Source organism: Malus domestica, chromosome 04 (genome assembly GCF_042453785.1).
Source record: "Malus domestica chromosome 04, GDT2T_hap1".
Classification (NCBI taxonomy): domain Eukaryota; kingdom Viridiplantae; phylum Streptophyta; class Magnoliopsida; order Rosales; family Rosaceae; genus Malus; species Malus domestica.
In genome coordinates this window covers 31,119,688-31,142,981 of record NC_091664.1, presented here as the reverse complement: position 1 = coordinate 31,142,981, position 23,294 = coordinate 31,119,688, and the positions used below count along the sequence as shown (strand labels likewise).

Here is a 23,294-nt window from a genome sequence, read left to right as displayed (position 1 = left end):
TATCTTTTAAATACCTTATTACCAAGGAGCATTTATCAGATTTAGCCCTTACAGAAAATGGGTGCGTACCGTGGAGATGCAATGGTAATAATCTATTGGATTTTTCATAGAAAAAAATTTTAAAAGAAAAATCAAACAGGTCAAAGATTGAGAGAAATGGTGAGGGGGAGGCAGTTGATGTTGGATTTATCCAATATAAATCAACCTTTAAGTGGTCTACTACATGTAATAGGAATGTAATATTGGAGAATAATGTTAATTGTGATTTGATCTCTTAAAGATATCAATCCTATATAAGGTGTCTTATATTGGAAATAGGATTGATGGAATCCCTAATTGAATATGATTATGATACTTGACTTGGAGGCTAATAAAGTAAGTTTAGGTTTCCTTTATGGAAGGAAACCCTAGCTTTTAGCCTATATATAAACACCGGTCGCTGCTAACCCTAGAGACGACAATTAATGCTTCCCATAGAGCATTGTCATAAAGCTAGGAGTTTACAGAAGAGTTGGTGTTTCTGTTTGTCACGGCAAACATAAAGATTGGAGTTGTATCGATCACGTCTTGCTTGCATGGCTGCTGCATCTTCGATAACTACCATTGGAATCAGGTCAGTCACTCCTTCGTTTGTGTTTTAATTGTATAACCTTATAAGGCTAACAATTGGTATCAGAGCCACTGGTTATATGATTAAAACCTATTAGGTTTGAAGTTTGATTATATAATATCTTTTCTTTTGGACTGCGGTTTTTTAAATCCAAATTGTGATTTCGGCAACATCACCGTGTTGGATTAATTAGTGGAATTTGAGGATTATTAATAGGTTGTATAACCATTCTGTTTTAATCAAGAATATCTTTTAATAATCTTATGGCATAAATTTGGGGAAATTTTATAAAGAATAGCAGCAAGTCGTGGATCAAATAGGAATTTGGAGATGTTCTATATTGCTTTAAGCTTGAGATGTTCTTATATAAAGACACAAATGTGTTGATTAGTAATGCAGTATACTAGCACTTAAGTATGATTGGGGATTAATTCAAGTACAGTTTATAATGATATTAACTCCATAAGGAATTTGCATGACTAATCAAATTAGTTTTGTCTACAATTTTGCTTTCATATCTCAGTATAGTCAATTGTACATGACTAGTTAATTATGAAATTGATGCATAACTTGTGAATTGACTGAGAATGATAGAAAGCATTCAGTGGCAAGAACAAGGACATTATACAAATAGAATGAGGTTTGTAGTAATTATGTGACAATTCTCGTTTGTATTTTATCTATTGATATGAGAATTGTGGTTGGTCATGTGATTATAAATATGTTTATAAAGAAGTGGTGAACATATGAAGGCATAAGGTATGTATTTCATTTAGAGCATGTGAGTAAATTGATAAGCATAAGTCTTCAAACTTGTATATAGTTTGTTAATTTTTTCTATGCCTAAAGAATTTAAACAATGTTTTGATCAGTCAATTATTTTGTGCCATAAGGGTAGAAGAAAAGAAATCATTCAAGGCTAATGTATGGCATGTATTCGAGATGTTTCTTTTGGAAGAACAGAATTTTGGTAGTTCCTTTATTTAATTTGGTATTTACAAGGCTAATGCACGATTTTGATGCTAATGTTTTAGGAGCCTTGTACTACGGAAAGAAAGGTACGAAAGAAAAGGAACTCGTTTGACTTAAGAAAAATTTGAGCGATTAAGCTTTTAAATTAAAGGAACGTATAGTTCTTTCCCATTACACAAAGAAATTCTATTTTAAGTAATTGACTCCATAATGATAAGTATTGACATTCATGTGGTGGAATAAAACTTGTTCTATATGTGATTAATCTCTTTCAAGTATGCTGTCAGGTTTCTTGAGATTAATTTAATGTCAAAGGGATTCATGAAGGAATTAGTGCCATTTGTTGGCAAGACTCGACGCTTGAATCAGGTTATTATAATTTTGTCACTTACAGTTAATTAATCCATGTGACTTTTGCATTGTTTCAGGGCGGAGTTGATAAATGTCTTTTCAACTAAAGGAAGCCACAACGGCTTAGTTGATGATGAGACTGTGTTTTTGAGTTACTTCGGTCAACTTTGCATCTTAATTAGAATAAAAGGAATAATCTTCTTGCCTACAGGTGTGGATTACTTCTTTTAGTTTAATTAAGATGGCATATTGTGGGTTTTATTTTACAAAAGTTGTGAAAACCTTCATCTTGCCTATAGGTGTTGAAGTTTTTTCATGAAGGTACTTTTGTGACATAAAATCTAGTACTAGAAACTAGTTAATTTTCTTGCCTACAGGTGTAAATTAATTTAGTTTCATGAAGTCTATTGGGGATAAAGTTCCATGCCATCAGTTAAAATATTTCCACTATGAGCCCATAATAGGTTGTGGTTTTAAGGCATGGAAATCGGTTGCATCATGACGTATTTTGTGTCTCTTCATGAGACTTGTTGATGCAAAGTATTGGATCCATGAAAGTTAATCAAGGATTGCTAAGGTACGCATTGTTTAAGTCTTATGCTTGTAAATCTTTTCAATTTGAATTATGATGTCGGTTTAGAGGATGAAATTTGACTACTAGAATTTCCTTTGGACATCAAAATTGAAATGATATGAAATTGAATTTGTTATGGGTGCATAAATTCATGATAGATGCACATAATTGTTTCTGGCAGATTGCGTGCCTTGATTTAAATCGGGTGAATGACATGTCTAATGGTCACCAAATGACCTGAATTTTTGATATGTTCAACATATATATGTCTACTATGTGTCTACAAATTTTCGTAATTTTATGCCATGTATTTTAATTATGGTGAATTTATTAGTAACCCATACTCGTATAGCACTTTTACTGGCAGATTATGTTGGTCTTTTTGAGACGTGACTTTAGACTACTATTTTGATCCAAAACGGCTCTATATTTTTATTTTATGAAAATTAGTATGTCTATTTTGATCAGTATAAATTTGGTAGCAATCAAGCTTATAAGTTAATTATGATTAATTCTAAAGTAAGCGTAACTCGTTGCTGAAAATTCTGTTTGACAACTTTATGTTGGTTGTGATGTCTATTTTATTATGTCTAATATATAAAGACATTTTCTTTAGGTACATCTTTGAAAGAATATATTAACGAGTGTTTGCCCAAGTGGGAGAATTAGGGTGCGTTTGGTACGCGGGACGGGACGGGACGGAACGGGACGAGGCGTTCCGTCCCGCGTTTGGTGCGCCAAAAATGGGTGGAACGGGCTGTTCCACGGGACAGATTTTGGGTGTTTTTGCGTTCCACCTCCCCCCCTGGAACGGGTTTGTTCCACGTATGTGGAACACAATGTTTTACCATTTTAAGACAAATATACCCCATGTCTTTTTCAAAAATTACACCTTCGTTCCATCCCGTCCCGTCTCGTCCCGTCCCGTCCCGTTCCGTCCCGTCCCGTCTGCGTACCAAACGCACCCTTAGTGAACGAAAATTGGGCTTCACACTCATTAACTTATTTGCAAGCATAAACTCTGATAACTTAGTGGGAGTTGTTCTAAAATTTTGAGCACTAAGTGGACTTGCATGAATCTATTAAAGCATTATTCTATCTTCCATGAATTTGTGTTACTTGAATGTCTATAATATGTTTAAGTTGCACAAATGGATGCTTGGTATATGCGTACATTTTCTATTGCTTGCAATCATTTAGATTTCTCGATTGATCATATTGTTTTGAGGCTCATAAGGACTTAGCATAAATGTGGACTTATTAATACATATAAGATGGTTGTTGGATGCAAGTTTTGTGTAACAGTGGTGAATGCTTTCATGTTTAGTTATACCTTTCATTAAGGTAATATGCATTCATTAACTGAGTAAGGCTATTCCCAAAGGCATATTTTCAAAAGTATGATTTATGTATTGATTTGCAAATTAAGTAATGATGTTGCAGATCAGTGGGAGTTTGAGTTTCGGGTTAGTAATGCCTTACATTTGCAAATGACCTATAAAGTATGTATAGAATCCATGTATTCATTTTAATCTCCAGTTGAATTTATTAAGTCACATTTTTCGTGTGCTAGTCAATCATCTGATAAAATATCAGATATCAAGTTGTTATCAAATTGCATATTAAATGGCATGGCATGGTTTGTGCACTGGCTCAGTTGTGAGGATTTCCATCTTGCCCGCAGGTGTTGGAAATCACTATGAAAGTAACTGGTATGGTGCATAGATTAGTGTCAAAAACATATTAATTCATCTTGCTCACAAGTGTTGAATTAATTTTGTTTTATGAAGTTTTGGGATATTTTACTTGGACATGTGCCTATTTGGTATTTTCAGTTGTGTCCGTTGGTTACAAACATTGTTTGTATTGTTATCGGTCTAATGAAACTGATGCATGATTGTTTTGGAGATGTATTCACACCTGCAGGTTATGGTGGTTTCATTAGATGAAGGATATCCGCATTGGCAGATTTAAGGCTTCGAAGAAGCATAAAGTGTAACTTGTGAGTTACAATAAGGTGGACCTGAGATGATATAAAGTAAGACATTTTGGTTAATTTAAAGTTTAATTTTAAAGTTTCATCTCTTGATCATAATTTGTGTTTCATGTGAATGAGGATCTTAGCATGTGTGATTATGAAGGTTCTGGGTTGTGTCAACTCTACAACCTTGTTAGTTCCATGTTAAGAAATGCATTTGACAGAAGCTGCATTAAGGACGAGATGTAATCACTGTTACATGGCCACTAAAGTGACATTAGTCTCCAATCTCAAGTATAAACATGAATATTACATTTTGTAGACCAAGTGGGAGAATGTTGGATTTATCCAATATAAATCAACCTTTAAGTGGTCTACTACATGTAATAGGAATGTAATATTGGAGAATAATGTTAATTGTGATTTGATCTCTTAAAGATATCAATCCTATATAAGGTGTCTTATATTGGAAGTAGGATTGATGGAATCCTTAATTGAATATGATTATGATACTTGACTTGGAGGCTAATAAAGTAAGTTTAGGTTTCCTTTATGGAAGGAAACCCTAGCTTTTAGCCTATATATAAACACCGGTCGCTGCTAACCCTAGAGACGACAACTAATGCTTCCCATAGAGCATTGTCATAAAGCTAGGAGTTTACAGAAGAGTTGGTGTTTTTGTTTGTCACGGCAAACATAAAGATTGGAGTTGTATCGATCACGTCTTGCTTGCATGGCTGCTGCATCTTCGATAACTACCATTGGAATCAGGTCAATCACTCATTCGTTTGTGTTTTAATTGTATAACTTTATAAGGCTAACAGTTGAATGATGGCTCAGTTCTTGAAAGTACCCGATCGAGATCCCTTTCACTCTAAGACGCAACAGCAGCAGGCCGAGCTCTTCGATTTCACAGAGCAACAACAATGGCTTTTACACCCCACGACGCCCACAACACCACCAAGTCCTACTCCTCTCATAGTACCACTCGAAAGCCTCCTTTCATAGTACTGTACCAGCGGCCCTACTCAAGTTTCAGTCGGTGAGAGGAAAAAATGATCGACTCCACTGCTCCTATTCCAATAAGGGTATTAGTTTGCTACAACATAAATATAAGTAGTCGGTGCAGATTCCATCCAGTCGATGAAAAAAGGTCTGGTGGTGAGGTTTTCACTGGAAGTCGATGACCTTGGACACACTCAACGCAAGAAGATTGCATGCATGGCCCTCTTCAGGATGTTGCTGTTGCATTGCATCTCAAATATATACTGCCCTTATATTCTATGGAGTAAATGTTGGTGGTGGAACCGTGGGACAATTGTGGGTCAATGCTAAATTTCCTCTATGTGACTCCTATTTTAACCCAAGTTAACATCACATATTTAGTTAACAAACAACTACACCTTCTAAGTTTATAAGGCAAAAGGAAAAATATTACAAAACCATTCATTTTAGTTTTGGCTACATTGGAGGGCATTCATTCTGAATCTTCTTAACCATGACAGTGATTGATTAGTTTTGGTTATCGGAATAGTGGTGTTTCAATTAAATTGATGATACCCCGTATGCAGGAAACATTGAAGACTACTCTCTGAGTCAACTGCGACTTCTTTCAAAGAAGAAAGTAGAAGGTCCTTGTCGAGTTTACCTTTGGAAGGGATGTGACCCGATATGCCGTTACCTGATCAGCTTGGGGCCAGGCGTGACTACTATTTTTTTATTTTTTTTATCAAACGAGAAATTTATTAGATTAGATGTTAGATTAGGGAGAGAGGTCGCACTTGGTGCGATGGCAAGTGCCTTCGCCCATGAGCGGTAGGTCTCGGGTTCGAGATTTGGGAGCAGCCTCTCCATAAATGGGGGTAAGGCTAGCCGACATTCACCTCTCCCAGACCCTGCGTAAAGCGGGAGCCTTGTGCACTGGGTACAACCTTTTAGATGTTAGATTAGGGAGCCGACGGTTGGGAGGAGGGTTTTAATCCATGTTGTGGTACAAAGACAACACTTCTCTCTGTCACTATATGGTAAGGGGCCACTTGCAAGCGTGACTACTATTGAGTGCATCATAGTGAGTTTAATAAAATATCATATCTGAAGATTCTAAACTCAGTGATGCATCATATATAGTGAGTTCAATCTCATGCAAAAATAAATAAATTTATCAGAAACTTTACAAGATGCTCAAACCCGATCTGGTAATCTAACGTGGAGCCTTTTAAGCTGCACCAAGTGAAGCACCATGTGAAATACGTCGTAGGGCTTAGCTGGTAGCGTGGTTGAGCTCAAAGTGCCTTCTTACACGCATCACCCTCTTCTGCAATTTCAAGTACTTTGAGGATGGAACAGCTTTCAGTATTGTCTTGATTTTTGATATTCTCTTGGGCAGAATTTGTATCAAAAACTTTCTCCAATCAAGAACATCATCAAATGGTATTGCATAGTAGTCAGAAATCAACATCGGGACACACCCTGCATACATTGCCTCCACAACTCTAGGACGTGCCACTTCAGACCCACTTGGGCAGAGGCAGAACTTGGTTTGTCCCATTAGTTTGGGGTAGTTCAGGTTCAGGGAGCTTTTCGTAAACTTGAACTTCGTCATTGTTTTCCTTCCAATGCTCAAACAAAATGTTCCTGATGTTTCCATGAGCAGCACCGGCAAAGAAGACAAGGAGCGGACGCTTATCTGGGGGTTCTCTGAAGCAGGGCGCCCCAAGGTCAAGGGCTTTTAGGTTATATTCCGTAATGAGACGTCTCTTGTAGACTTGAATCCTTCAGAGGTGTTCGTGTTGCATACACCTTCATGAGAATCTTGTAGGGCCTAAGGTCATCAGTTGAGATAATTGGTGCCTAAAAAATTAAATACATTTTAGTTGAGCATCAACATATTTTCCTAGCTGTACTTTAATTCAGCGACTTAAAATTATATTGAAGATTGACATCTACACTCCAAAACTTGAATATCTCAAAATCAAGCATATGTATTAGTGGTGAAAGGCTCTATTGTTTCTAATTTGGTATACCATCTTCCAGTGAGGACAAAATATTTAAGGTGTATATACCCTTGACGAGAGATACACATAGAGGGTGTATACTCCGATTCACCATAGTTTTAAGTTCGTGTTACATGCAATTTATCCATCTAAGTAAAAAGAAAAGAAACAAAATAGAGAATAAAAGCAAAAATCATGGCTTGGCTAGCCCTACTACTGTTAATTTGTTTGCCATTTCATTCTGTTCAATATAATAATGTCATTCGCTAAAGAAGCAACAATGCCATCATGCTCGTATTTGAGATGAGAAAAGAATTAATCTTGGCAATTAGTTAATGAGGATTTGCCATATATTTTATAGCAAATAATAATAATGAGGATTTGGTAATGAATTAGAAAAATAGCGCTTGTACAATGTACAGAGTTGATTTTCTAGAAAAATACATTTCTGCATTATATATTTGTTTATGGTAATTAGCATGCATGGCAGTCCCATTCCATAAAGAGCTTGTTTGACAAAAATATATAAGGGGTGCTTTGCTTGTTGCTTGGACACAAACAAACATTTACCCCTTGATATAGGTATAGAGCAATGGCAATTGCTAAGGTGTCCATACTCTTGCTTATTTGTTTATTCTTTATGCTATTTGAAGGTGGTTTGGGTGCGCAAGATCCTCCTATAACCAGAGTTGTGAATATAACTAATGACTTGGGATCAAGGATTGACTTACTCGTTCACTGCGCATTCCTAGGTGAGAACCTCGGCCTACAAACCCTCTCGTTTCACCACTCCTTTTCTCATAGCTTCAAATCCGATGTCGTCACTCCCAAGACACGACTCTTTTGCCTCTTGTGGTGGCAAAATGGCACTAATGTCTTTGAATTGTATAACCCTCAACGAGATGATCTCCGTTTTGCAACTAAGTATTCTTGGAGCATTAGACGCAAAGGAGCCTATTCCTATGATGAGAAAAACAACCGTTGGGATCTTCTCTACACTTGGAAAAAGTGAGACAAAACTCTATATTTATAATATTTCTGAGGAATAAACAACACATGAGGAGGAGGAATAAATAAATGAAAAGTCTCTTCCCTTCTCTTATCTTACATTCACTTATTTCTATTTCTTTTCTTTAATTCTCGTTATTAATTTTCTCTTATTTCTTTTTCATTACGTTACGTTATGCTAGAGGAAATTGAATTTTGAACCCGTACTAAAACTGAATCTTGAACTTATTCTAACTCACTCACCACAGGACTAACCCCAATGTCCTTGACTTTTATTACTTCTCATCACAAGTGTCTTTCGCAATTATTCTGTTTAGAGTAAATTTAGAATTTGCACTCGAGTTTAAAATTCATCCCCAAACTAATTTCGTTAATTTACGTTCCTAATTAAAATTAGAGAAATTTCTTAGTGTATTTTAAGTATCTATAAATCTTACCTCTCTCTCCATGAGATTTTAAAAGAATTGAATCAATTTTTTACATAGAATTTTAAGATTATCTTAAATTCCTAATTGAATACACACTTAACTTTGTTATTAAAAAAATGTAATCTTCCGAATGTGCTATCACGTTTATCAGATTTAGCCAATCCGGAAAATATGTGCATACCGTGGAGGCGTGGAGATCCAATGGTAATAATCGTGGAGATCCAATGGTAATAATCGTGGGGTGTGTATCCTCACACCCTTTGTTAATTTCTATCTATTAATTTTCTTCAATTTATCAGATCATACAGTTGAAAATAAAAAAACGTGGGAGAAGTACGAAGGGATTTGTGAATATCGCATCCCATAATCTATTGGATTTTTTCACAGAAAAGAAATAAAAACTAAAGTCAAACGTGTCAAAGATTGAGAGAAATGGTGAGCGAGAAGAAGTTGAATAATGGCTCAGCTCTTGAGAGTACCCCCGATCCCCTTCCCTCTAAGTCTAAAGACGCAACAGCAGCGGGACGAGCTCACTTCGATTTCACATAGCAACAACAATGGTTTTTACAAAACACGACGCCCGCAACACTACCAAGCCCTCCTCCTTTCATAGTACCACTCGAAACCTTCCTATAATCCTCTTCGACATCATGGACACAGTTGTTCGTGACCCCTTTTACCGCGATGTCCCTGCCTTCTTCGGGTAACACAAATTCTCTTTCCTTTTCTGTTTTCCTCAATTGGGTTGTGTTTTCTTGCTGTTGGTTCAACTGGGTTGGATTATAATCGAGAAAAGATGAGAAATTTATTAAATTTCACTGGTTTCGATTTGGCATATCAACATCTCGGCTGCAAAACAATTATCGGAATTTTCGAAGTGAATCTTAGTTTAAGAAAATTGGATGTCTTGGAATGGTGGACTGTTCTGTATTTTCGAGAATTCCTGTCCTGTTTCTATTTGAAATCACACTATCCCAGCTAATGACAGTGAGATTCTATGTGCAGAATGTCTTTCGATGAATTAATCGAATGCAAGCACCCGACTGCATGGATCGAGTTCGAAAAGGGGATTACTGATGAGGTACACTTGGAATTGGTGTTGCAAATTTATGTTTAATTGGACTGTTAAGTGAAAATCAATATATGTTTGCTTGGCAATTTGGCTATGATTGCTTCCGAGAAGCTTTTGTGAAAAATAAAAGTTTGAACTTAAGTTAAAGTGTATAGTTTTGTTCAGTTTGAACGGAATTGAACGAAAATTATACCTTCGAAGTTTGTGTGTTTTGTCCTTGCTATAGCATGTCAAATTTCTGTCACAAAATTATTTTACCCCAGGTGGAGCTTGCAAAAACATTCTTTAAGGATGGAAGGCCTCTAGATTTGGAAGGTCAGTTGGAGTTCCTCACTATTTTCCAGCGATGTCTGCGGTCTTTTATGTAATTCAAATACTGAATCATTCGTTAGTTTTAACTTATTCCTTAGCCGCTAGAACAAGTAAGAATGTACTTTGTCCGACTTGAAAATGCTTTTCATGTTGCATCTTTTGTTGCTTATAATCTATTGTGTAAATGGTTCCCTTTCGTGCTTGATGAAGTTTGGAACTGATAGTGAAAAGAGCAATGGTTTATGTACTGTGGGATTCGCTTTTTTTTGGGAAAGTTTTATGCAGCTTAAATTGTTTGCCATCAAAATCTCAATACATGAGTATTTTTCATGTCTCTTAGGTATGTGGTGAATGTGAAACAGCATCCTATCTGCAAACATAATATAGCTCCTGTTAGAATCAATCCCTTTGATTCGCATTTGAAAAGGGCGGGGAAAATGATATCTTATTGTAAAATGTTGGCGGTGAGATTGGAACACTGTATTAAGTCTCTGCTAAAACTTGGCCAGGACTGCAAATTTTTCCTTCCTTTTGGTTGATTGGTCACGACTTCATTTAACTCAACGGAGTACATTGTCTTGTTCGTATGTCAGTGTCTTTTCCAGTATGTATCCCGAATTACATTTTTCTTGCAAAGTGTAGATACGTTGTACTGATTCCAAAATCATAAGTTATAATAGGAATTGATAATTTCTTTTATCTCCGTCGTTATGTTTGAAAGCTTTATCAGAAATTGCTTCTGAGCGACTTTCAAAATATTCATTTGTCAATTGTATTGATTGGAGATATTGAAGAACTGAAGTTTGTACTTTGCCATGATTACATTCTCATATAATTTGCTTTTATCTGTGCGCTCTACTTCTGAATCTTACAGGAAAGTGCTTCATTGATCTTTGCAGGCCTGAAAAATTGCATGAGAAAAGGATACTACTATGTTGAAGGTGTTGAAGAATTGCTTTATGTATTAAAAGATAACAACTACGAGATGCATGCTTTCACAAACTATCCCATCTGGTTAGATGAAAAATCGACGATCTTGTTTTCTTATTAAGTCAAGCAATTTATCATGTTTTCAGGAAATTTATTTTGTAGGTACGAGATGATCGAGAACAAACTAAACATATCAAAATATTTATCTTGGACGTTTTGTTCATGTATAAACGGTACGTTAAGTGGTTTGACACTACACATTTTGAGATTCTCTTCCATCTGCTAGCTGCACAAGCATATCTACATGAACGTCTCAACTCTCTTCCTATTCACTTTTGCGTTTCAGGGAAGAGGAAGCCCGATCCAGAATTCTATTTGGAAGTTGTGAGCCATCTAAAAGTTGATCCGGGAAGCTGTATCTTCGTCGATGACAGGTTTGTTACGACACAATTTTCATTGCACTGAAGTTCTTGCAGCATTTCTTTTGGTTGGTTACTTAAGTTCATCTAGAGTCTCGGTTGAATTCAACACGTTGGTCTATGCAAGCTTAGTCGTGTCGTTTCATGGTTTCATCACAGGATAAGAAATGTAGAGGCTGTGAAGGAAGTTGGCATGATCGGTCTACATTTCAAAAATGCAGATTCGCTTCGTCAAGATCTTTCACTGATGGGGATTGACATTTCAACGAAACAAACCAATCTTCAACAACAATAGTTGTCTTCATCGTTTTTTGTGTTTCATTTGTCATTTATATCAAATGTTTTTCCAGTTGCTTTCTGGCTGGGAATGAAGATTTTCCCAGAACGAAACTTTCTGATCAACTTCCAGATAGCTGGATTAACAATTGCTGAAGATAATAAGGCCTTCATTATTTCTTCATTGAAACTCATTCGCGTGTAGGACTAGTGTAAGGTTGAGTGAGACCAAATATAAGGGTTCATCTTTTACAAGGTGTGTCAAACGATTGATGTGATCCGGCAATCAAATTCAAGCATTTTCCCACATGTAAGAGAAACTATTATGTCAATGAAAACTATTTTACCAACCCAAAGAGGAAACCTATTTTCTGTAGCAATTCTACAAACATTTAACTTCTTTTCTATACTAACTTGTAGTCTTGTATAATGACGGTTTAATAATATTCATTTTCACTTGTAAGGACGAGGCTTCAGGTAGCAATGACATAATAATTATATTATTGAGTTTTCACACCTAATTTTGATCAACTCTTGTGTTGCTTAATCGAATACCTTCTACCCAGAGTCAAATATCACATTGAGTTAGAATAGGATATCGGCGTATTAAAAATAGAAGTACTTATTTTTTTACTACTAATATTATAGTTTAGTAGTATTTATTTTCACTCGACAAGTCATAGGTTACTCACAATATCGTTGTATCAATGAAAACTTTCCATTTCTATTTTTCTATTTTTGTTTACAAACAATGGCATAAGTGGGTTAATATGTTAGTTTTTAGGGAAGGAGGGTTGGTGAGGATGGTGTATGGACAACATCGTTTTCCGACACTGCAAATAAAACGTCATCAGCAAAAAAAAAATTTCGTGTATTTTTTTTTTTCAGGTGAATATTTGCTCATCCGAAAAAACAAATAAATTCCGCAACCATAATATAGACCTCATCAGAGCGCCCGACTGACTGAACCTTTTCCCTCATACTTTTGTGGCTGCCACTTCTTGGAAATTTACAGAGGAGAGAGAGAGAACGAGGGAGGAGAGAGAGAGAGAGAGAGTTGAAGAAAGAAAGCAAAGTCTCGAAAGATGTGGTGTGTTGGGGCCTTGGACTCAAAAACCATAACTCCGTCTGCCTCTTTTCCTCTCGCTGGAGCTGCGAGCAGATCCCCCACCAATTCCCTCGCTTCACTCCACTTCCACGGTGCCTCTCGGCGTCCCTGCCCTCCTTCCGCCGTCTCTCTTTCATATCACTCGTCCTTCGGACCCAAGCTCTCTACGAAGAAGACCCTCTCATTCCGATGCTACGCCGGTACGCCACTCACCTTTCTCTCACTACTATTCTGCTGTTTATTGCTCTGATTCTGCAGTTTGATGTCTGCTTGTTGGTTGTTTATGTTGGGTAAATCTAGGCAGATTTTCTTGTGAATTTCGAGGTTTTCGGATTTGGGTTGTGTTTGATTTAGATGAATTTGATGTCATTGAATCGGTATATCCAAAATTAGGACGCTTCTTGTTGGACGATGATTACAAGAATTGATGTTTTGGTTAAATTCAACATGTGTAGAAGTAATTGTTCTAGTAAAATAATTGATTGGCAGTAAGATTGATGCTAAATGTATCAACTTGGAGTCCTTTTTCTTCGAAAAAAGAGACGTTGTTTGCGAATTATTCACAATTATCGTGAGGATCTTGGTTGGTGTCATGCTCTGATGAATGTAAATATTTGATTGTCGAATAATAGATGTTAAATCTTGGTCATGAAACAATTTTATGTTTAGTTTAGGAGAATGGCATTGGTTCAATGAGATTTGGATTCAGGAGCTATAGACCCAAATTTATGAATCTTATCTTTTGTCTTGATATGTATGATTATGCGTTGGAGATGTAAACAAAGAGAATGAATGAGAGGGTTGAATCGGAATCAACCCTGTGGTTGGGGATTGAATGGATGTAAAATGTTGGATCTGGTATAAATTGGATAGTTGAGCAGCCCATTGCGGTTGTTAACTGTTGTCCAAAGTGGCATACTTCTTTCAAGTGATTGTTACGTTGCCTATTAGCGCGATTCACTGTTGTTTAAATTGTTTGTCGAACAAGGCCTTCCTTAGCAACTGGTCGAGGAGAGAAGATTTATCATTTATGTACCCGTTATTTTAAAATTTCGGGATTGGATTATAGTGTCGGAAGTTCTTATAAAGTGTCCACATTTTTGAAGTTTCACAAGGTACTAACTCTCTCATCCCCCATCGCTCCGCCCTGTGTGTGCAGCATTAACTCCGGAGCTGAAGAACACATTGGACAAAGTTGTTACTTCACACAAAGTGGTTCTTTTTATGAAGGGAACAAAGGATTTTCCACAATGTGGTTTTTCAAACACTTGCGTACAGATATTGAGGTCTTTGAATGCACCGTTCGAAACAATAAACATACTAGAAAATGAACTTCTGCGCCAGGGATTGAAGGAGTACTCGAGTTGGCCAACATTTCCTCAACTCTACATTGAAGGAGAGTTTTTCGGAGGCTGTGACATCACTGTTGGTAAGTTAACCTAATTATTATGTATGTGAGCTTTTTAACTGCAAACTCGTGGTCTACTCTTCGTCTTCATAGTCACATAATCAACGGAATTAAGTACAATGAACTTGAGGATAAGAACTGAGAGTTAATGACGGACGGAATTAGGATGATGTTTCATTGACGGATAAGAACTTGAGGATATGAATCTTGACGAAACAATGTTGTTTGCAGATGCATATAAAAGCGGGGAGTTGCAGGAACTATTGGAGAAGGCAATGTGCTCGTAAACCGTTTATATGAAGATATGCAAAAGGTTTCTCTTGTTTTTATGGTGAATGGAGGTTTATGGATGTTGTGGAAGGAGGAACGGAACGCGTGACTTCGGGTGCTAGAAAAGTGCTTATAAGTTATAACCATTCCTTCTGTTCGGGCTTGGGACGAATTAGAACATTTTATTTGAATCCAATAAACAATGGACGATATCAATCTCTGTAAACTTAAACTGTTGTTAACATCGCAATTAACGTATAAACATAGCCACATTAGCTAAAGCTAAAACGATTGTTCTTCCCTATGCATTCGAGTTCGAACAATTCATTGCCAAAAACTCCACGAGGATAGAGTGAAGAACGTATGCATTTTTTGCTTTCCATGTTCAACATTCTCTTTTATTTTAAGAGCAAAAGAAAAGAAATTTGGGGCGGGCAATTGAAATTACCAAAAAGGACAAGAGGTACGTGGCAGGATATCATTGGTTTGTCACGTTGGCAGACCCTGAGATGGGTAAGACTATATTGCTTAATGTCCTCCGACAGACGCAAGTACGACGATAGATTGACAAGGGAGGAACCAACCCACGACCAAACACCCATCACCGTTGAAGCAAATCTCAACGAGGAGAGAGATTTTCGTACTCTCTGTCTCTCTCTGTCTCTCTCTCTAGAGGGACTGAGAAATTCCTGGAATTTGATTCAATTCTTCGACAACATGAGTTTGACCCAGTTCGCCATGGTATGGTTTTCGTTAGCTTTAATGTTGTTTGTTGGTTGTTCTTTCGATTTTACTATGAATTTAGGAAAAAGTTGTGTAATTTTTAATGATGCTCCAATTATGTGTTCTGGGTAGTCCCTTTTTTTTTTATAGAAAAAAATTGTGTTTAATTTCTTGCTTTATGAACTAAAAATTATAAATTTTGGGAGTTTAGCGCTTCAAAGTTCAATTTACCTATCACTCTATTTGAAATGTTAATGATTTAAGCTTTTTAATTACGAAGCGAAATTACTACTCTAAACTAGGAAGCAGGGGCTAGGGAGGGTTTAAATCCCGAAGGCAGTAAGCTTTATATCAAACCCGATATAAGGTTATGTAATTTTAAGAGAGCTGTTGCATAAATCATTTCTTCTGCTAAATCTGCACATTGACACCTCTGAGAGAATTTTAGAAAATAATATCGAAGCATCGGAAGATTAGACCAATCTTTGTCATTTGTATACATATGATATGCTTTGAGTGCGGGAGTTCGTGTTTGAATCTCGATATTTCATACTAGAATGCTACCGAAATGCAGGTTGAGGAATTGGCTTCTCTTGTCAAAGACAATCTTACGTGCAAGCATCTTATTCTCTCAGTGGAAGAGTCCTTGGTGGACTTCCTTCAGAGTGATACCAGGCATGTAAGACAAACTCCTAATGTTATTAGCATTGCCTTTTCTTATGAGATTAGTTTTAGAGTAAACTTAAGATTACATTGAGCAGGAGTGATGCAATTCTTTGTGGTATATCTAGGGTAAAACTGGAGAAGTCGTTAGTTTCGATTGGTGTTCTGTAGCATCTGGTTGTGCGTGTTACAGATGTTTTCGTCTTTTTTCTTTTTCTGCTGATCAGAGTAGATTCTTGTTGTTTTGATGTCGACCTTAAGATTATTGGGAAATCCTATGAAGTTCTTTTGTAATCACTGTCTGTGCTGTGACTACTAATATGAACAAAAAAATAATAATTTGGGTTGCAGTTCCAGTGGGGTCTTGGAGTTGGAACCAATGAACTCATACAACCGTCTTCTGTTGCATCGTCTTGCAGATATATTTGGGTATTCTCCTTTTCTCCATCATATGTTTTGTATCATATCTTTCCTTTTCGTTGGTGGGTAAATAATGTTTTTGTTGAAGAATGTTGTAGCTCACATGTTTTTGACTTCTGTTGGCAATCATTTATTGCTTATGCTAGGTTTTCCCATGAATCTGTTGGTGAAGGAGAGGACCGGCACTTAATTTTGGAGCGCTGCCCAGAGACATCAATGTATGACCCGGAAATTTCTTTACATAAAAAATTTCTTTACTTGCTGTGCCTATTTGCTTATAAATCATGATGTATGATGTTATGCACAAAATATAATTACCAATGCTTTGTTGGATATCTTGCATGTTGACATGCTTTCTTTCACATTGTGGGACTGAAAGACATAAGTTGAAATAAGACATGTATTTTGTCTTCCAATCTGTACTTATCAGACTCCCAAGCCTTTCCATGAGCGGGTGTAGATATGAGAAGATTGTCTAGTTGATGAACAGTATGGCAAGAAAGATAGAAAATGAGCACTCTTTTATAGATGGTAGAGTGGGATGAGTGGGGACAGTTCAAATTAATTTTGAAAACTGTAGCATTGGAAGTTGTAATGGACTGGTTAAAGGGTTAGGGTACAAGAGCTGGAATTTCGATGTAATCATGCTTTTTGATATATGGCATAAGAGAAACTTGTCTCAGTAGAATTCAACGCGTGTAGAATAGGTATCAGATTTCTTCAAACTGAACTAAGCAACATCAATATTGTTTTTCTTTCTGAATTTGAAGTCAACAAACTAACGGTGATTTGGGTTATGAAGGTTGAGGATTGATAGAGCTGATTCTCAGTCGAGTGTCCTTGTTTTTCTTCTGTTAATCAGTGTGTTTTGGTTGCAGACCTTCTATCCTTGTTGGTGATATTTTGTGGCAGTATGATGAGCCCAGTTCTCCAACAACTTCACACCTGTTATTAAAGAGGACCGAAAGCCCCCCAGGTAATGCATTTCCCTTATTTTTCCGTTCTGCTGTATCTTCTGCAATAATGACGCTTGATAGTAATAAAATTAGTATCGTTCTCATGCGATCATATCCATATTGCACTAAAGGAATATTGTTGGTGTTCATATTATAAACTGTAATTAAATGCCCCAGCTGCAATAAGCAATTGTATCATATGCTAGTTTTCTTAATCCGTATTAATTTCAAAGTCTAATGTTGTAATCTTGCTGTCTCATGCTATGCTACACATGGTTAGATATCTAGTTTCATAACAGATTTGGTCAATCAGTTCGGTTTGATGTAGGCTATGTAGAAATCTGTTTTTTTTATCTCCCTATCATTCTCTTATCCGTGCTAAATGAAGCCTTTTGTTGTTTCTAGTGTTGAGAACAAAACCACCTTTACTCCAACATTCACTTGAGGAGAGAGAAGCAGCTTATTTGGCTGCTCGAGAGCGAATATTTTCAAGAGACTTGGGCGAGGTAAACGAATCTGTCAGGCAGAAGCCACGTAGTGATCCTGTTGTTGCCCGCCGGATGATAGCGCATGCACTAGGCCAGAGAATCAGTCCATCCAGTCAGGGTTCTCCTCACGAGGATTGCAAAGCTTCTGGAGGGCAGACTGATGAATTACGTGTTCAAGGCAATGTTGTAGATGAGGCTGATTTGACCGCAGAATCTTTTCAGCATACAGTCTCCCTTTCGAACAGAGATATGAACTCACGTGGTGAAGTGAAAAACAACCACCGTAGTAATCGTGGCCCAGCTCTTACCCGAAGTGAAAAGAAGACATCCCAGAAACAAGGTGACAATAATGGAAGAAGTGGACATGGTGTAGATGAGGAATACATCAAAAGGGAGCAGGTGGGAGCAGCAAAGAGGATGTTTGCTAATGCCTTGGGAATGCGTTCAGGGAAGAATAGTTCTCTCTCGAAATGCAGCGAGATAAAGCATGATAGCACGGAGTAATGGTTGAAGTGTTTAGAAAAGTATATCGGTTTGCTGTTTCATTCATATTGTACCCGGAACACATCAAGCACCGGAGCATCTTGGATCTTCAGTCAAGTGAATGGTTTACGGACATGTGTTGAGAGTTCTGATGCCATGTGAGGAGATGCATGTCAAAGGGAGGGAAGCCTTTCGGGGGTGGAATGCTGGTGGCTGCTCAGTTCTGTATGGATGGACAAAGATTATCCTCATAGCCAGCCGATACAAGCAGCAGATTCTTAAGCGTCTGCCAATGTCGAAAATAGGTTGTGTTGATTATGGGAGTCCTCTTGTATTTGTCTTAACATTTTCTCTACTTCTCAAGCAAAAGATCTCTCGAAAACTCGAAAAATTTGTGTTTTAATAGAAGTGTAAGCTATAACTCACAATTTTTACTCAGTTTTGCGAATTCCTACAAAAACAATCACGATTTATTTTCGTGTTCTTTCTGCATCCTAAGCTTGTTGAAGTTCACGAAATTCTCAAGAGGCATTTCGCCCGCCGGAAACATGTTCTAGACTCGATTATGAGAGCTATATATAACGAACAGTTCTCAAAATTTTTGACAGAACACACTTAAAACCTATTTTCTTGTTATTTTCGATGTCCCACAAGTTTCTTCACGTTCACGTCAAGAATTTAAGGAGGCCGCTAGAAATCGGTCCAGGCATGACCAGATGGCACACCAAACCAATATCGTTGTATAAAAAAAAAAATTTGTATTTATTAGTTGTTAGTGGGAGGCACTATTCTAATAATCCGCATTAGGCGGCTGGCCACCTCCCTGATTAATCTCTAGGCGTTTGAAAATTAAGAAATGATGTCTAGACCTGCTTAGATGTCTGCCTAGGCGCTAGGCACCAGCATGCCACCCGACTAGCGCCTAGAGTCTTTTAAAACCTTGGTGGGAGGAGAATGAGTGGCGATCGAACTCACATTAAAGTATATAGGCATGACGAGTTTACCTTTTCACTCAACTCTGCTGCTTAACGTTTTCTGCACGATGATGGTTTTACAGTCGCTCTGTACTTGCATGGTCACTCGTGCCAAATATATGATGCGTAATCGGAGAGTACAGTTTACACTCACGCATGCAAGCTACGTTTGGGTTTCTGTTACAGAAGATGAGGATTTTGTAGCTGAAGAATGGAACAAAGACTGCGCAGCTACTAATTTTTCCCTCAACATAACGTTGTACTCGTGCAAACTTCTAAGACTCTTTTGTACATCAGACATATCCATTTCAGAAGCATCCTTCAGTTCTGCAGTGAAACACAAAATTTAAGGTAAGCACGGAAATCGGCAAAGAGCGCCAGCATTCCTGGTTTTAAATCGAAACTCAATGGCTGCATGTATCTGAAGTTTACACTTCATCTCAATATACACCGTCGGAACCATCAAAGTTTGTACTTCATCCAATCATTTCACCAGAGATACAAACTTAAAAAGCAAAAACTCCGACCTTGAATGGAACAAAAAAAAGATGGTAGCCCTATACAGCTATACTTCATGAGTTTAGCTCTTACCTAGTGACGGTGGTGGAGGAATGATATCATCGATTGTCGGAGTTAAGGCTTTAGGCGGGGAGGAATCTTCTTTAGACGCACGAACAAATTGCTGTTTTCCATCCTCTGTAGAGCCAAGCGATTCCATTTGCATATGCTGAAGACATAAGGTTGAAAGAGATATACAAAATTAAAATGTCATTCACTGATGAGTGACGTAATTGTAAGAAATACAGCATTTCGAAAGACTCTGTATAGATGAGTCGGAATTCTCAAATATTGATTTGAATTCCCAAATTTCGGGTTTAAGAAGAGTGACTCACAGGTCTGACTGCTGAATGCGATGAACTTTCTTCTGGGTTCGGTGTGGTTCCCGGTGTAAATGATTTCATACTCCCAACAGTGTCAGAGCACTCTTGAACCAGAGTCTGCAAGATCAATGAAAAGTTAAAAATAAAAATAAAAGGGTGACTTTCTTAAAAAGAAAGCACAAAACATTATGAATCAGAACCTGGAAAACAGGTTCCTGTGGATCTAAACAAAGAAAGAAACATAGAACATTACCTTCTTCTTAGGCAAGCTGAGCTTCCTGTTAAAACTAATCGCCGTTTCTTGTTGCCTTTGCTTATGTGATGATCCATTTCGATGAAATGACTGTGTACCAAAACTAACGCAACCTGATCCCTTGTTTATGTTCTCGTAATAATCATCCAATGCCTTGCAGCCCCATGTATACATCACATATTTCCTCAACTAGTTAAAAGCACATGTATCAGTGAGTGTTATTGTATGAATTTAACTAAAATAGAAACATTTGAAAGAAATTACTTTATCCCAGTGGTCTTGAGCTTTTCGCCGATTTCTGATCCTCCGCAACACGATATCTTCATTGCGGAGTTTTTTTATCCTGAACTCACACTACAAAAGTAAACAACAAAATTAGGAAACCATGAACATAGTTTTTTCACCCAGATTTTTGCATTAGGCTTTCCTTCTTCATAACCTTTATAATCGAACATGAACATAGCAATGAAGAAAAAAAAAATTTATGATCAAGTAACGTACTTGCACCAGAAGGCACAAAAAAATGCCAATGCAGATGCAATACAGGCCACCAAGATCCGCAAGGAACCTCACTGCATGTCAAGGTAGACAAAAATATTAGATAATCAAAACTTTAACTAAGATGTCGTAGCAAGAAAATCATTCATCTTTTTGGAGTCGTTTTCATTGATGTAGAATACTCACCAGGACCCATAATGTTTTGGTTATCTATCTCCACGATATAGGCAGAGAGAAAGTTGACATACAATGTACTGTTGAGCATTCCATCCTTGGAATTTTCAAGGGACGCTTGGAGCTGACTTGCATCGCTGAAAAATGAACCGGGAACAAACTCATGAAACAGAGGTTGGATGAGCCTTAGATCATGATGATTATGGTATATCCGGGGAAATAAACTGAATTTTAATATATTTGTAGTAGTTCCTCTGAATGTAACTGGTGTATCATCCAAACTACTTCCATTCTTTAGGGTTCCGCTAACAAAACTAACATGTTTTTTGTTAGCATGACTCCTTGTACTGAGAGTGAACTGAAATCCAGCAGCAGCAGCAGGATTATTAGGAAGATCGACGAACTGCCATGAAATGTACAAATTGTCTTGAATTGGTTGACAATTGCTGCACCTAAGATTTATAGTTGGTCCTATACTCGTATTCCTACATGAGTAGTTCCCAAATGTTGACAGAGGAGCCACTCTGTAGTCAATGAAGCCAGGATTTCCAGTAACTAAAGTACCAAGACCACGTAAGTTTGAACAGCTCATACTAGAAACCGTGGTTATGTTAAATTCCATGTCATTCTTGAAGGCGGCCAGATCAGGTGCATTTGTTGCTCTAACGTTATGCACCTCGATACTTCTTTTTGATATGGTTTTGTAGAGCAACCTGTGAAGAAACTGACAATCCAAGTAAATATAAGCTAATTTATAGAAACCCAGAAAAGATCTGCACAGCACAGCTAATAAAATCAGCACGAAAGAACTGATGATTGGAAAAAAAAAATTAATATCATAATACTCACGCAGCAAACAAACCAATGAAGAGAATCCAACTTGCTATTGAGAACATTCCACCAAGTTCCGTTTTCCGTTTCTTAACTACCTTCTGATCATCCTGTGCCAGAAAAGAAGCTAGTTAACATCCATTTGCATAACTTGAGATCGCGATGGAACACAAATCTACTTATAAAATTGAATGTCGAAACTACATTCAACAAGTAGCCACATAAACAATCCACAACAGATCAGTTCTCCAAATAACAAGTGTGCATATGATGCCTTAGTCTGGTTTCTTGGCCTAGAAATGTTCTTAATTCTACTATATAGACTCAAAGAAACCAAGAACAAAGAAGATAAAAGAAGTTCAGATTCATAAACAACACTTCTTTTTCTATTTGAACAAGACGATATTCGAAGGAAAATGATAATCACACACTCTTTTTCTTCCCTACACATCCATGTTTAATTCTTTTTATTGTTTTCGTTTGATTTAATTAATTCAATGGCCATAAATAAAGAGGAGCATATAGGTAGAGAAAAATAGTGTGTGATTATCATTTTTTTATTCGAAACTACTCTATTCTACGGGAGGAGGGAATTCGAAGTTGCCCTGACCAACTAACCTAACACACATCCTGCCTTTTAAAGGCTGCATAATTTGCATCAAAGATTTAAATAACATCAATAAATAAAAAAATGGCTCAGCTAATAAAAGATGATTAATAAATAAATAAATAACTAATTACCAGCCAATGACTAGTGGCAAAGCAAACATCCAATCTGCTGATCCACCAGCGGAGCCGGAACCAAATGCTCCGACCATCGTTGTCGAGCTTCATAAACCTGAGGAAGAAGCAGAAGCAGAGCCAAGAGAGCAGGAGCACAAGCGTGGCCTCCAAGAAGACGGCTTGGGATTGCGTGAACTTTTTTATGGAGTCAAAGGAGAAGATGGTCTCCGCGAATCTTATGGCGTAGCTGTCGACGCCGCCGTCGGTGGAGATGGTGGAACTGGCGGCAAACAGGACGCAGCTGGCGGCGGTCTGGTTTAGAATGTACCCAACTGCGCAGGCGCACTGGCTGCCGTTGTAGCTGATGCTGTTTGGCGGACATGGCATTCTTTCTTCTTGTTTTTCAGAGAGAAAGACTGGATTTTTAGAGAGAGGGAGAGAGAGAAAATTTATATGTTTTATTGGTGGAATAAAGCCGAAATAATTTGTGGGGTTTGATAAGGAGGAACAAGAAAAGT

At 37.4% G+C, this 23,294-nt stretch overlaps 4 protein-coding genes and 1 pseudogene across 7 annotated transcripts; 3 read left to right on the top strand and 2 right to left on the bottom strand.

Moving 5' to 3' along the window:
• The first annotated feature begins 149 nt into the window (after positions 1-149).
• LOC103434253 (flavin mononucleotide hydrolase 1, chloroplatic-like) lies at positions 150-12,273 on the top strand. 3 transcript variants are annotated; one of them, XM_070820089.1, is made up of 8 exons: positions 150-170; positions 9,359-9,617; positions 9,920-9,995; positions 10,250-10,301; positions 11,198-11,312; positions 11,391-11,461; positions 11,575-11,662; positions 11,807-12,273. In XM_070820089.1, exons 2-8 carry the CDS (start codon positions 9,472-9,474, stop codon positions 11,940-11,942), a joined length of 684 nt encoding a protein of 227 aa, XP_070676190.1. In that variant the 5' UTR covers positions 150-170; positions 9,359-9,471; the 3' UTR covers positions 11,943-12,273. The 3 variants fall into 3 exon arrangements, with proteins under 3 accessions (XP_070676190.1, XP_008370799.2, XP_028957367.2); XM_008372577.4 differs by lacking the exon at positions 150-170 and having other exon boundaries at positions 9,327-9,617; positions 11,198-11,239; positions 11,375-11,461; XM_029101534.2 differs by lacking the exon at positions 150-170 and having other exon boundaries at positions 9,327-9,617.
• On the bottom strand, positions 6,667-8,093 carry LOC114824537 (probable glycosyltransferase At5g11130; annotated as a pseudogene).
• A 454-nt stretch (positions 12,274-12,727) lies between the features above and the next one.
• On the top strand, positions 12,728-14,997 carry LOC103434254 (uncharacterized). Its single transcript, XM_008372580.4, has 3 exons — positions 12,728-13,231; positions 14,191-14,460; positions 14,671-14,997. Exons 1-3 carry the CDS (start codon positions 13,009-13,011, stop codon positions 14,724-14,726), a joined length of 549 nt encoding a protein of 182 aa, XP_008370802.3. The 5' UTR covers positions 12,728-13,008; the 3' UTR covers positions 14,727-14,997.
• Positions 14,998-15,072: 75 nt separating this feature from the next.
• On the top strand, positions 15,073-18,880 carry LOC103434255 (uncharacterized). 2 transcript variants are annotated; one of them, XM_017331764.3, is made up of 6 exons: positions 15,073-15,450; positions 16,007-16,107; positions 16,453-16,524; positions 16,662-16,733; positions 17,394-17,491; positions 17,877-18,880. In XM_017331764.3, exons 1-6 carry the CDS (start codon positions 15,073-15,075, stop codon positions 18,461-18,463), a joined length of 1,308 nt encoding a protein of 435 aa, XP_017187253.3. In that variant the 3' UTR covers positions 18,464-18,880. The 2 variants fall into 2 exon arrangements, with proteins under 2 accessions (XP_017187253.3, XP_008370803.3); XM_008372581.4 differs by having other exon boundaries at positions 16,447-16,524.
• A 567-nt stretch (positions 18,881-19,447) lies between these two features.
• LOC103434256 (uncharacterized) lies at positions 19,448-23,242 on the bottom strand. The gene is made up of 9 exons (XM_029101538.2): positions 22,795-23,242; positions 22,072-22,163; positions 21,235-21,935; positions 21,052-21,122; positions 20,815-20,904; positions 20,551-20,739; positions 20,310-20,414; positions 20,008-20,143; positions 19,448-19,743 (listed from the first exon to the last, which is right to left on the bottom strand). The coding sequence occupies exons 1-9, from the start codon at positions 23,161-23,163 to the stop codon at positions 19,580-19,582; spliced, it is 1,917 nt and encodes a 638-aa protein (XP_028957371.2). The 5' UTR covers positions 23,164-23,242; the 3' UTR covers positions 19,448-19,579.
• Positions 23,243-23,294: the final 52 nt, after the last annotated feature.

What these genes read in the sequence shown, in the direction of transcription:
- LOC103434253 (XM_070820089.1), top strand. Translation starts at nt 9,472, where the DNA reads ATGGTTTTTACAAAACACGACGCCCGCAACACTACCAAGCCCTCCTCC. An exon ending in AAGGCCTCTAGATTTGGAAG is followed by an intron (nt 10,302 to 11,197) that starts GTCAGTTGGAGT and finishes TGATCTTTGCAG; the next exon opens with GCCTGAAAAATTGCATGAGA. An exon ending in GTTTTGTTCATGTATAAACG is followed by an intron (nt 11,462 to 11,574) that starts GTACGTTAAGTG and finishes TTTGCGTTTCAG; the next exon opens with GGAAGAGGAAGCCCGATCCA.
- LOC103434255 (XM_008372581.4), top strand. Translation starts at nt 15,073, where the DNA reads ATGCATTTTTTGCTTTCCATGTTCAACATTCTCTTTTATTTTAAGAGC. An exon ending in TTCCTTCAGAGTGATACCAG is followed by an intron (nt 16,108 to 16,446) that starts GCATGTAAGACA and finishes TTTGGGTTGCAG; the next exon opens with TTCCAGTGGGGTCTTGGAGT. An exon ending in GAGGACCGAAAGCCCCCCAG is followed by an intron (nt 17,492 to 17,876) that starts GTAATGCATTTC and finishes TGTTGTTTCTAG; the next exon opens with TGTTGAGAACAAAACCACCT.
- LOC103434256 (XM_029101538.2), bottom strand. Translation starts at nt 23,163, where the DNA reads ATGCCATGTCCGCCAAACAGCATCAGCTACAACGGCAGCCAGTGCGCC. An exon ending in TTCATTGGTTTGTTTGCTGC is followed by an intron (nt 21,936 to 22,071) that starts GTGAGTATTATG and finishes GTTTCTTCACAG; the next exon opens with GTTGCTCTACAAAACCATAT. An exon ending in CCAAAACATTATGGGTCCTG is followed by an intron (nt 21,123 to 21,234) that starts GTGAGTATTCTA and finishes CTTGACATGCAG; the next exon opens with TGAGGTTCCTTGCGGATCTT.
- LOC103434254 (XM_008372580.4), top strand. Translation starts at nt 13,009, where the DNA reads ATGTGGTGTGTTGGGGCCTTGGACTCAAAAACCATAACTCCGTCTGCC. An exon ending in CTCATTCCGATGCTACGCCG is followed by an intron (nt 13,232 to 14,190) that starts GTACGCCACTCA and finishes CTGTGTGTGCAG; the next exon opens with CATTAACTCCGGAGCTGAAG. An exon ending in AGGCTGTGACATCACTGTTG is followed by an intron (nt 14,461 to 14,670) that starts GTAAGTTAACCT and finishes TGTTGTTTGCAG; the next exon opens with ATGCATATAAAAGCGGGGAG.